This window comes from Benincasa hispida, chromosome 8 (genome assembly GCF_027475165.1).
Source record: "Benincasa hispida cultivar pf3 chromosome 8, pf3_genome.v1.1, whole genome shotgun sequence".
Lineage (NCBI taxonomy): Eukaryota > Viridiplantae > Streptophyta > Magnoliopsida > Cucurbitales > Cucurbitaceae > Benincasa > Benincasa hispida.
The window spans coordinates 49,688,310-49,701,681 of NC_143485.1; the positions used below are offsets into that span (position 1 = coordinate 49,688,310).

A 13,372-nucleotide genomic window follows, 5' to 3' on the forward strand; every position below is an offset into this window, starting at 1 on the left:
TTTCTAGATGGATCTTAAGTGATTTTTTAAATTTTGAAAAATATTAAATTTTGCAAAAATAAAAGGAAAATATATTAAATCTCAGTATTAATCTCAGACAGATTAACACCGAAATTCTATGTTTTTGGACTTTTTCGGTGAATTTTCGGATAGATTAAGAACAAGATTCTATATATTTCTCATACCGTACTTAAATGTTTTTTTTTTTGTTGCAAAATTTGATATTTCTCAAATATTTAAAACCACAAATCCCATCATTTGAAAATTAAATATAATTGCAAATCCATTATAATTATGAAAACAAAAATTGGATTAAAGATTTGAAAAGTTAAATAATATTTGATATAATATTTCTAATTAATTTCTAAAAAAATTGAAATTATATAAGATTTAATACAATATTTGGGAGTTTAAATAATATTTGAAGAAATAACATAATTTAGGGAGGTTAAATAATATTTGAAAAGAATAAATAAGTTGCAAAAACTTTTTTTTTTTTAATAACTAAATTGACTGATCTCACCCGAACTAAGAAAAACTATTCTAACCAATTTACAAAAATGATGTTCATTTTGAAAGGTGAAAACTTGAAAGGTTATTTTCGACAATTTTCCGGTTATTTTCAACAATTTTCCGTAAAACTTACTCATGCTTAAGGTAAAAGATCAATACATTTTTATCAGATATTTGTCCTTTTATTTAATCTCAAAATTTGAACATTTTATCTTAATCCTTAAATTGATAATCTTTTATCATATTCTTGACTTTTTGATATATTATGTTAGAAGGGATGAAAATATTTGTCATCACATCAATATATCCATATTGTATGGTTTGAGTTCAAAATTAACATGATATCTACAATATCTTTTATAAATGCTTGTAAGATATAAAAAAGTCAATTTGGTCAAATATGAATAGAAATACTTTTAGCTATTAACAATATTTATAATTTAGTTGGGAGGAAAAGCAATTTAATTATTAATCCAAATAAAGTTCATAATTTTTTTTACTTACAGAAATATTCGTCAATATTGATATTTTATCAATATACCCGTAAAATTGAAATCTTGATATCGATATCGACATTTTAATCCTTGTCAAGTAGGTATGAAGATTCAAAATCTAAATAAAATTTAAAAAGTCACTTGTATCTTATCTTTAGAGACATATCGTTAAACGATTATACGATAACTTATCCCAAAAAAAAAAAAAAAAAAAGAAGGATTATACAAGAACATGAGAGATTAAAATGTTAAAATGGATAAAAGTGTCAACAATACAAATATTAATAGACAAAATGAACTTAGCTCACTTGACATCAAACATGTACTATTAACCTATGGACCATATTGAAACAAAACTCAAATCTTAAAAGTAAAATTGTAACATTTTGAACCTCATGGATTAAATTGAATCCATACTCAACATTTGAGGACTAAAAATATAACATTTTCAAATTTAGGGACCATATGGAAACTAGACTCAAAACTCTTATATCAAAAAGGTTTCTCTTTTTTTTGTTTCCCCCATTATATATTTTGCCCTTTCTCCTCTAGAATTTCTCATGAGAACAAATAATATCCCTCCATGAACAAGGTAGATAGAGCTCCAGAAGAAAATCAATAAATAATGCACTATACAACCTTACTTGAACGGATCTCTACTAGGTTGTACAAATGTGTCCTTTGAGTTCTAAGATGCACTATAATATAACACAGTCAAGAGTTGTTACAGATCCATATAAAAAATTAGATAAATCATATATCGTATACTATATCATCTAAGCTACTAGATATAGTATCGATTAAACATTTATTTGAGGTGATGTATAAATGGTTGTTATTGCTATACAGTGGATTTCATTTCATTCCACTTCAAACACTAATATGATATGGTAAAAAATATTGAAAATAAACACTCGAGCCTTAAATATTCTATACTAAAGTTAATTTTGCCATTACGGGAAGAACTTAGCTCAGAGGAGAGAATCATCCTTGGAAGAAAGAGTGCATATTTTCCAGGCTCAACGGCAGTGGATGAGAAGAAATTATGGTTTGCTCTTCATGTAAAGCATGGATTGACTTGCTAAAACCGTCCCCCCATTGTTACCGGTTAACTATCTGATGAACAAGTCTCTCTGGCAGCTGTTTTGCAGCCTGAAAAAAGATCCAGTGAAGGAGAATCCAATATCAAGTAGCCCAGACAATGATACAAGTGAATAGAGGAAAAACAAACCTGGAAATCTCTCATGTGCAAAATCGGCTCGCAACCGATATCTGCAACTGATTTTCCAGTTACTGTATGCAGTTTGAATCTCTTGGCTTCATAAGCTGATATTGCACTTTTGTTATCAGGTAGATCGTGACAAACTTTCATAAGAGAGCTGAGGGAATTCATCTGGATAATCCCAAATGAGACGATGTAAGAATGAGAATTTGAGACAAGGTCTCATTTCAGAATGATTATGCTGTAGGTAAGATTTCTTTCTTTTTTAAAGAAAAAAGATGCATAACTTTTGATTAAGGGAATAAAAAGAGACTAATGCTCTGAGATATGAAAGATACAACAAAACATAGCATAAACAAAGACTAAATCGAAGGACATAATCATGAAGTTAAGTCAAAACAAACTAAGAGCTTAAACAGACTTAAAACAAGAAAGAAAAACTCAGAGAGAGGTAAGATTTCCTTCTTGTAAACGGAAGAAAAAATATGTTACTCAGAGTATACAAGTTTGATCAGATTAAATTAGCTCAACTTATGCATGATTTGCCTTCTGCCAATTCTACTAATAAGAAAAAGATATATATTTTCATATCAATAGTTCCCTTTTGAAACAATTGTTAGTCGTGTGGCCTCTTAGTTGCAAGAGAGTACGAAAGCTAATGAAATTTGCAAACTCCCCCAGATTCAATTCCTTGTTCCTCCATAACTTGATTTGCAAACTCCTCCTTGCTCTAGCATGTACATTTGCATCCCAACCTGTCTCTTTTTCCGACTCATTAGCGTTGGACCCATGTGCATTCTTACAATTTTTTTTCCCATCTCATCAGTCATTTCAGGCTTTTTTCTGAAATGAGTCTGATGACTCTGTTTTCGTCAAATCATCATGCCAAATTCAATACCTACAAACCTCCAATAATCTAAAATTTGGATCCATTTCAAAAACGATGTTTCGATACCATGGTTCCAGCCAACCAAAGTATACCAAAAAGCTAAATAAAACATAGAAATACAAAAAGAAACAAAGTTAACAAGATAATTCGAGAAGCTTAAAGGCCTTTCCCTGAGCCAAACTCAATACGAAGCCTCGATGATAATAATACTACCAAGTCCTCATAGGCAAATTCTCTCTAACTCTAACGGACTCTTAACTATTCCACATGCTGAAGCCCATAGGCAATATACTAAGTACACTCCAAATGCTAATAAATTCTCAGCACCAAACTCAACTATATTAGTGAATCAACCTGTAATTTGCAAGCTTCCATGGCATAAGCACACTCATGGATGAGAAGATGACAACCAACTGATGAAAGAAAAATTTGACAGATCAACTAAGGGCATCATTTAGCCTAAGTTTTCTCCCTTCAATCAGTTTGAGGGAAAACGAACTGGTTTTAGTCAGGAATTCCCAATTTAAAATTGAAACATGCAATATATATATCCCCTTCACAAAGCTATCCAGATTGAATGAGACAATGATTCAGTAGTTGCTAAAATAACTATAAATACTAACCTTCATGTATGGACAAGAGGCACATCCACCGTGAAGAGAACATCCCTCCCCACTGGAAACTCCAGGTACTACAGGTAAATTGATCTCACCAAGTACAACTGATTTTTGGCCTGGAGATGAACTTGATGATGTTCTTGTCAATGAATCTGATGACACGGGAAAGACAATCTCCACATTGATCTTTGCTCCTCCAGAAGTGCATTTCGCAGAACTTAATAAGTTACGAACAGCTGCCACAATTGAAGTTATCATTCCAGATTCTGTTCCCAATACGAATTGTAGATGTTCATTTACATTTCTGTCTAAAGCTTCTTGCACCCTTTGTTTTATGAAATCTAATATATTTTGGGTGGAACCTACAATTCCCATTCCTCTTCTTTTTGCTTCCATCGCTAAAGCAAACATTTCTCCAGGGACTTCAAAGTGGGCAGTAAGAAATGCATCACAATACATTTCATTTATCTTCTCCACAACTTCATGGCCGAAAAGATGATGTACAATGCACGTACCTTCCTGAAATTAGAAGACATCAATTATGTCAAATAACAATAATAAATCTAGAGGTCAAATAGGTCAGTGAAGGTGCGGCAATCAACACAATCTGGGATAAAAGGAATTAGAAAAAGGTGCCAAAATCTGTGAAGATATCATAATCTAGCAAAACACTTGAGAGGTACAAGATTTATACATACATGCTCAATCAAAGCCTATGGTTAAGAGGAAGGTGTAAAGAGAGCAAGTACAAGTTCAAAAAAAACCTGATAATAGTGCAGACGAGGGAGCAAAGATCTAATTGAGTCCCTATTATGTTTTGGATGAATCTTTGCAATTTCTTCATCTGTCATCTTGGTCATCTGCTGCAACAGTTCTACAATATTTGCACCCATGTAGGAATCAGGTCCATACCAAACGTTTAATTCTGGTACTTGAGCAAAAGCCTGTAATAAAGCAAAGAAAGGATGAACATTAAACAGTTAGGCAGACTCCCAGTGTATTTTGAAGTTGATTTTACTTGCTGCTAAAAGACTAATAAGTAATAAGAATCAGAATGAATAAAAATGAGAATATTTTCTACCTGCAAAATCGTTGGCATGACATTCGAAGAAGTACAGGTAATTGTTGGCACAAGCTCATGAGCATAGGCTTTAGTTTCCAATGATGTATTTATGTAGATAACATGCAGGGAAGGAGAGTCCTTTGAAGCCATTTCAAGATAATTCATATAAGAAGGAGTAGCTGCAGCATCGGCCAAAGAACAACTGATCAGTTCATCAGACATCCTGTACACACCTACCTGCACATATGGAATCATTATTGGTACCTTAATTGTTCCACCACTAAATACTTCGAGCAGAATAAAAAAAGTATTGTGATGTAAAGTGAACGAGTTTCATCCATACACTGGAAGGTTAAAAAGCAACTTCTTTTGGAGAAAATTCTTGAATTAGAGATGATATAAGACTATTATGAAAGCTTGAATAGTTCATATAAAGGGATCTTGTAGAACATGAGGCACGGGATGGTTCAGATATCGGGAACAGGTAGTAGGCTTTCAAATGAATTACAGCCTGAATTACTTTAACTGTCAGTTCATCTAGTATCTAAAGGTAACAACGAAAAGTTAAGAAGAAATTTGAGAGGAAGAAGATGCACCTCCCCAAAGCCAGCTTGATCAAGAATTGCACGCACATTTTCTGACATGAAATCTACACCAAGTACTGTTACAAATTGGCATCCATCTTTTGCCATCTTGACAGCCATATCTGCCATTACCAATGAATCAGATATATAAATATGGGGCCATTCCTTCTGGGCAGCAGTTAAGACCCCTTGGACTTCAGGATCCATGTAAAAATGTGCAACAACACCAATTTTTTTCTCCTCTAGCACTTTGACAAGCTCTTTCACCGTAGAATCATTTGGGAACAAATATCTTGCCTGGAAAGAAACTGAATAAATGTATTGCTACCATAAACGAATTTCAAGAAACATGATAAGATTCCAACTAATGACAATGAAAAACTGATATTCTAACATCCAACTCTGCCACCCATAACAAACCAAGTATCATCAAACCAAACAAAATTCCAACTTTCTCCAAAAGTCATGACACACAAACCCCACTATAGTGAATCATGTCTAATCCACGTTCTCAAGGTGTGCACGTGCTCTAATGTGCTAAATATATGTTTTCTATCTCCACAAAATAGGAATGCACAGTGAACGGAGTCTAAGCTCTTATTTTTTTGAACTCCAAGAATATTGTTTAAAGATTTTGCACTCTTATACTTGAACTTTGTTTTTTTTTTTTTTTTTTTTTTTTTTTTTTTATAGTTAAATGACCTTTTCCCTTTCCATTCCCCATTACATAAAGAAGTATTTAAAGTTTAATTAATCCATAATCCATAATTTATATTAAATGTCCAGTAACCTGAGCTTCGGCATAACTTCCTTTTGCATGAATTCCATCAGCAGTCACAACCAGAGATGGAAACGGCTCAAATGGCGACTTCCCTTCAAGCTCCGCAATCAAAGCCTTCGTTCTCTTTTGCATACTAATCAAAACATTATACCAAGTATTTACTCTCGATCGCTCTCCACCCGTTAATCCCACATTCAAACCAGCCAAATCGTCAGTCTTCAACCTCAGAACTTCCTCAGGCATCGCACCGTCAAGCACCGAAACTAAACACGAACAAAACCCTTTAGAAATCTCCGAATCACTATCCGCAGCAAACCTCATCTTGCCCTCTTGATCCATTCGCACCTCCAACCACACCTGCGCCGTACACCCCATGACTCGATTCGAGTCAAGTCTCGCAGTGGCATCTAAAGGAGGAAGAAGACTCGCATACCGTAACAACCGCTTCATTCTATCGACCGGCTCCGATATGGACTCGAACTCCTCAATAAGACGCTGTAGCTTAAAAGAGACGAGCTCCGTAGTAGACGAAGGAGAGAGAGTCGTAGCAGAGCATGAGAAAGAAGAATTGAGATTTCGGGTACTGGATTGAAGCGACTGAACATATCTAAGGGTGTCGAAGAACGGTAAGGGAGTCTTTTGAGCGAGAAACTTAACATGGGCACACTTAAAATTAGGTTTCCGGCAAAGAGATACAACAGAAGAAGGGGTAGCTCTACTTGCCTTGATCGCAGAGAACTCCATGGCAAGAAGAGAAGTAACTACAAAGAGGGTCGCAACGAAAAATGCAGAAAAGTTTGAAGAGAGGAATAAAGGGGCAAGCGGTCAACTAATAGGTTGGGGGATTAAAGCGCGAATCTCGAGGGAAGCAGAAGAAAAGTCCGACACGAAAAGCAGAGAGAGAGAGAGGGGGGCAGGGCCATTAATTAAATGGAAGGTCGAAATCGCAGTTCGCAGATGATGACAATGGCTGCTGCTCCACTGGTTTTGTTAGCCAATATGGCTTCAATGTTAATGGGTAATCTTCAGATTTGAAGTAGTTGAGCAAGGGGAAGACAAATTTGAAGGTAATGAAGTGAAAAATGTATGGAGATGAAGAAATGAGAACAGATTTTTAATCTGTAATCTTCAGTTCGTTAGGATTAAAAAGGCTCCACAGTTGAGAGAAAAAGGTAAGCCTTTAGCTTAATAGTGAAGAGAAAAAGACGCCATGAAAATGGAAAATGAAACCGATGGCTGAAAAAGTAGAAACAAATTGTTCTCGTGAATGAAAAACAATGGCCCACTGCCACTAGCCTCCCTCTACCATTCAATTGGCTTCTGCCACGTGACATTCACTTTTCCATTGGCTTTGGGAACCAAAGTCTTTTGGTCTCTTATATTTAGTAGGGCTAAAACTTTCAAATGTGTGCATATTTATTGTTCTTTTCCTTTTGCAATATGCATTGCTTTAATGTCTAATGATGAGTTTTGAGAAAAGAATATTATTATTATTATTATTTTGCATACATCACGTACCATTTAGATTGTGTTCACTACTTTCTTCATCCCTCTCACTCATGCTCCTTCTTCTCCTCGTACTCACATTGTCTTCTTCCCTCCCTCTCCTACTTGATGTGGAGCCACCATTTGACCGTCATCACTCACTTCGATAAATATTCATGCTCACGCTCTAGGTCACCGATTGATCATTCGACTGGCATTCAATTGAATCAACAACAAATGCATCCATGGAAGCCGTTGTGTTTCGGTTGTAGTTGTTAGTGTCATGTTTGGTCTCGCCGTTTTCGAGAACTCAACGACTAGTCTAGTCTAGTAGTGGTTCGGATAAAAAGGATTCCATCCGCAGGGCACAGACAAATGAAGGGAAAGCATGTAGTTTTTCCAAGGTTGGGTTTTGAGATTCTATCTCTGAAAAATGCCTACACCTAATGGCTTAAGCCACTGTTCCCATTGTCTCGCTCTCACACTATGCTTTTAACCATCTTCTAATAGTTTATTGCAAGCACAATAATGATATGGGAAAGGAACATAAGAATTTGCTCTACTTCCAAATATTGGAGTGGAGAAAGAAAAACAGGAGTCTGATGATCTAAGGGAGGAGCATAGGCAAAAAGGACAAAAAAAAAAGTAGCCAAAGAGATGGGTCATCCTTAAAAAATCTCATAATTTTTAATAGGAATCTAACAAGTCTTTCAATTTTCGATTTTTTGTTCAACTCTGAAAAATTTCAAAATTTTAATCCATCTATTTGTATTTGCATATAATGATATGGGAAAGGAACATAAGAATTTGCTCTACTTCCAAATATTGGAGTGGAGAAAGAAAAACAGGAGTCTGATGATCTAAGGGAGGAGCATAAAAAGTAGCCAAAGAGATGGGTCATCCTTAAAAAATCTCATAATTTTTAATAGGAATCTAACAAGTCTTTCAATTTTCGATTTTTTGTTCAACTCATATATATTCAAAAATTTCAAAATTTTAATCCATCTATTTGTATTTGCATAAAATTGAGGTTAAATTATAAAAAATAGTCTTGAATAATGGAGTTGGTTTCAATTATATAAAAAAAAATACAAATATTTCATTAAAGATATCCAAAAAATTTGTGGGACTGAGACCTCGTCGGGACTTATCCCGAACAGGGGAGGAAGTGGGAACTTTTTTTTTCATTTACAATTTGAGGCCAGGGATGAGGATTATATTCCTCATCCTTGGCCTCGCCCTGCCCAAACTTTTGTGTATGTATATGTATACATATTAATACTATAGATTTTGTTAGGATAATTATGGATGTTTTAATTATTTAAGTTTAAGACCTCATTACTTTAATTTTTTAGATATTATAATATTTAAGATATAATGTTCTAATTGTTGAATTTTGATTTTTATAAATTAAGAAAATTTAGCATTTTAATTATATATTTTCAAATTGCATGTGTATTATTGTTTTTATTAACAAAATTGATAATATTTTTTATTTAAATGAAAACTGTATTGAAAATGTTTAAGGAATTGTAATATATATATATATATATACACAATTGAAGTAAAAAATTTGTTCGAAAAAAATAAAGGCACGGAATTTTTTCATGGGGGAAAACAATCCTCGTGGAATCCCCGCCCCATTCCTTGCAGATAAATTTGTGGGGATGCGGAATGGAATAACGGGTGGGGACGGGGAAGGGGAAGATTTCCCGGTCCTTGCCCCGCTATGTAGACATCTCTATGTGTCATGTCTTTATTTTTTATTTATTTATTTTTTGATGTATGTGTATATTTGTTCACAGATAAACTTTCACCATCTAACACTTTGTGTTAAATAAAGGTTAAATTATAACAAATACCTCTGAACTTTTCTTTTTATTTGAAAAATACTCATATACTTAAAAAAATTATAATATTATCCCTAAACTTTCATAAACGTTTCAAAACTACCCTTGGAGTATAGATTCTTTAGAATTTCGAATAAAAATCAGGAATTAGAATTGTGTGGGATGACCTAAAATGATGGAGTGATCCAAAATTTCGTTCTATGTCACCTACTACACTGTTTCAGATCTCAATTGTTGTCCAAATTCTGATGAATTTCTACTTCAAGGATATTTTTGAAACGTTTACGAAAGTTCAAGGGTAATATCCAACTTTTAAAAATATAAAGATATTTTTGAAGCATATGATAAAGTTCAATGGTATTTTTTTATAATTTAACCTTCAATAAACATGGAGTTCCAACATGTCCTCATTGGTACCTCCTTAAATTTCCCTTTACAGAATCATACATTTATTTTAGATTGAATATCTATTTGGCTCTATAAACTCTAATAGCTTATTTGATATTTGATCTGTTGGAATTTCTATATTTGTATATGAATATGTTTTCTTTTATTGTCTTTATTCTTTCCATATTTGTAAAAGGTCTTTCTCCTGTATAAGAAGACCTAATATGCACATATTGAATAAGAGAAAAAGGAGATTAATATTCCTATTTCTCTAATTTCTACACAGTATCAGAGACAACCAGGAAGTCTTAAAAACCTTTTTTTTACAAACCTAAAGAAAATAAAAAAAAGGAAAGAAACTTTCCATCTTTTTCGTGAGAACCCCTAGCCGCCAGCTCTGAGAGGAGTGCGTGCAATCACTTCGCTGCTATTCGCGTCCGTCGCCGGCCTCGAAACGTTCTGCAATTCGTCCCAGGTACAGTCGTCCTCAACTGTTCGGGTCGTGGGTCAGACGCCGGCTAGCTAGCAGTCATGTTCGTTCGTGGGTTTCGATTGACGCTCGCCTCAATCGTCGCCCATCGACGATCTTAAAAAAATTGCAGACCTTCTCCCCTAGGTTTTCTTCTTCAAGCAGCTGTCGCCTTCACGTAACGTTTAGGTTTTCTTCTTCAAACAGCCGGTGCCAGCTACTGTTGCTGGAACTCGCGCCGCCGTTAATGCCTAGCCGCCAGATTTGAAGTCGTGCCAGCCACCGCCCAGTGCACTAGTCTGTTCCTCTTCCAACAATTGGTCTGGTTTGCTTCAGCATTTGGTCTGGCTTAGTCTACTGGTTTATTTAAAATCTGGTTCATTTGGTTTAGTTCACTCCTGGTTTGGGTTACTTCTTTTGGATTTGGTTTAAAAACTCTTTCTTTTTTGGGTGGATTTCAACTATTTGCTAAATATTTTACTATGTTACGAGAGCAAATTCATAAAATCCTACCACTATCAACCACCAAATTTTCATCTAATAATTCATGTATTTCTTTGCCTCGCACAAATTCCAAGACATTCTCATGTAATAACTCATTTTCGTGGATTATTGATTGTGGAGCTTTAGATCACATGACTAGTTCTTTGTTTGCATTTAATTTGTACTCTCCATTATATTACAATAAGAAAATTAGAATTTCTAACGGTAGTTTTTCTTCTGTTACAAGAAAATGAACTATTAAATTGACTGAAAATATTTCTCTTCAGTCTGCCTTACAAGTTCCAAAATTAGCCTGTAATCTTTTATCCGTTTCTAAACTTTCCAAAAATTCTAATTGTCATATTACATTCCTTGAATCTCATTGTATTTTTCAGGATCAACATTCAAGAAGGATGATTGGGAGTGTTAGGATGCTGGATGGTTTCTACTACATTGATGAAGGTTCTTTTAGTAATAAAATAACTCAAGGTCTTTAATAGTATCAGTTCTCTTTTTATTAAAGAATAAATTATACCCTAGCATCATAAACTAGGGCATCCCAGTTTTCCTTATCTGGAAATATTTATTTCAATATTTATTTAAGGGAATTGACGGTTTATCTCTGGATTATGAAAGTTGCATTTTCGCAAAAAACCATCGGTCCATATATTTTCCAAAACCCTACAAAGCTTTAAAACCTTTTTATTTGGTTCATACCGATGTTTGGGGTCCTTCTAAAATTATGACTTATAGTGGAAAACGATGATTTGTTACTTTTATTGATGATCATGCTCTCTTATCTTGGGTTTACTTAATGTAATAAAAATATGAGGTGAAAGACATTTTTAGACATTTTTAGAATATGATTGAAACTCAATTTCAAACAAAAATCTGCATTTTACACTTTGATAATGGAACTGCGTAATTTAATAAGTTCTTTAATGAATTTTTGAAATACAAATATATCATTTATCAGTCTACATGTCGGGATACTCCCTAACAAAATGGGATGGCTGAAAGAAAAAATAGACATTTGCTTGAAGTGTCATTTGCTATAATGTTTGCTATGCAAGTTCCAAAATATCTATGGAGGGAAGCAATTCTTACAGCTACTTACCTAATAAATAGAATGCCTAGTAAGATCTTGAATTTTAAGATTCCCATCGACTGCCTTAAAAAAGAATTTCTAACATCCCACATGTATTATGAATTACCCCACAAAGTTTTACGTATGTTCACATACCAGATCAATTCCGATCCTAACTTGATCATAGGGTTGTTAAATACATTTTTGTGGGTTACTCTTTAAATAAAAAAGGTTATAAATATTTTGATCCTTTGACAAAAAAAAACTGTTTATGAGTATGGATGTGTCTTTTTTAGAAAATCAACCATATTTTCCCCAAAGTTCTTGTTACCTCTAAAAAAAGAGTTATTCTTAGCTTAATTTAAGCTTGTTAATGGATTTTATGTGTTTATTATCTTATTTTGTAGGTATCATGCACCGAGGAGGTAGAACCAAGAAATCGAAGATAAATGGGGCTAATTTGAAGCAATTTGGAGGTGATTTGAGTAGTCAGGCTTGAAAACAGTGAAAATTACGAAATTATCACTGCACTGTCACAACGTTGCAACGCTCTACCCTGACACTCTAAGGTAGAATGTGTAGCATTGTAATGCTCCAAATTTGCGTAACGTCAGCGTTAGCATTGCGGCGATGCGATCTTTCCTATAAATACTTCCCTTCGTCTTTAGGTCAAAATATGCCAAATCTGGGAGGCTAAATTGATGGAGGTCGAAGTAAAACTCGTTCCTTCGTTCATTCCCTTCAATTTTCGGTATCTTTAAGTTAGTTTTGATTTTTATTTTGGGTTATAATCAATGGAACAAATGTGTTCTCAGATTCGTCCATGAATTGAGAGGTAATCTCTATCTAGTTTCTTTGAGCAAGAACCCCGTGTTTAATTTCTTGAAGGTTTCTTAATTAATTTAACTACAATCTTGTGAATTCTTTGGTTGGACTTGTTTAATCTTAATGGAGTTTTGATAAATTCTTCTAACAAATTAATTTATTGAAATTCTTGTTTGTAAAATCATTCTAGCCTATGTATCATTGATCGATTAAGTTGCAAGTATTAGGATTGCATGTTTAGGGTCTAGACTTTTTCTGGCTAAACTCATGTATGCCTTAATACAATCTTTCTAAATAAATCATGCTACAAGATATGGCTTTCTGACTTGTAGTTGTTGATTTTGTGTCCTGAAACTCGTAGTTTGTAAATTAATAAACATATTCTGTTTGTTTTTTGATAGAGTTGTTATTGAAATTGTAATCTTGAATCCAATAAACAAAGGTCCTGAGGCTATTTAATGTAGTTTGAAATTTATGTAGTGACATAAATGTGGATTAAGTTACCTAGGTCATCAATTAACGAAATAGTTAGTTTTATACATAAAATGACATTTAGAACATAAAAAGTGACTATTTCATGGTTCAGTCTTATGCAAACTCATTGCATAGGATGCCCCCACTTA

The 13,372-nt window shown here is 33.9% G+C and overlaps 1 protein-coding gene and 1 long non-coding RNA gene across 2 annotated transcripts; one reads left to right on the forward strand and one right to left on the reverse strand.

Annotated features, from left to right (window-relative positions):
* Positions 1-1,687: 1,687 nt before the first annotated feature.
* LOC150034652 (quinolinate synthase, chloroplastic-like) lies at positions 1,688-7,397 on the reverse strand. The gene is made up of 7 exons (XM_090316535.1): positions 6,173-7,397; positions 5,395-5,679; positions 4,817-5,035; positions 4,500-4,679; positions 3,742-4,254; positions 2,239-2,400; positions 1,688-2,159 (listed from the first exon to the last, which is right to left on the reverse strand). The coding sequence occupies exons 1-7, from the start codon at positions 6,905-6,907 to the stop codon at positions 2,109-2,111; spliced, it is 2,145 nt and encodes a 714-aa protein (XP_090172661.1). The 5' UTR covers positions 6,908-7,397; the 3' UTR covers positions 1,688-2,108.
* A 2,825-nt stretch (positions 7,398-10,222) lies between these two features.
* LOC120083872 (uncharacterized) lies at positions 10,223-12,888 on the forward strand. The gene is made up of 3 exons (XR_005483563.2): positions 10,223-10,674; positions 11,233-11,299; positions 12,332-12,888. It is a non-coding gene; the product is annotated as an uncharacterized LOC120083872 (long non-coding RNA).
* Positions 12,889-13,372: the final 484 nt, after the last annotated feature.

What these genes read in the sequence shown, in the direction of transcription:
- LOC150034652 (XM_090316535.1), bottom strand. Translation starts at nt 6,907, where the DNA reads ATGGAGTTCTCTGCGATCAAGGCAAGTAGAGCTACCCCTTCTTCTGTT. An exon ending in CTCGTCTGCACTATTATCAG is followed by an intron (nt 4,255 to 4,499) that starts GTTTTTTTTGAA and finishes TTCTAATTTCAG; the next exon opens with GAAGGTACGTGCATTGTACA. An exon ending in CCTCTTGTCCATACATGAAG is followed by an intron (nt 2,401 to 3,741) that starts GTTAGTATTTAT and finishes GGGATTATCCAG; the next exon opens with ATGAATTCCCTCAGCTCTCT.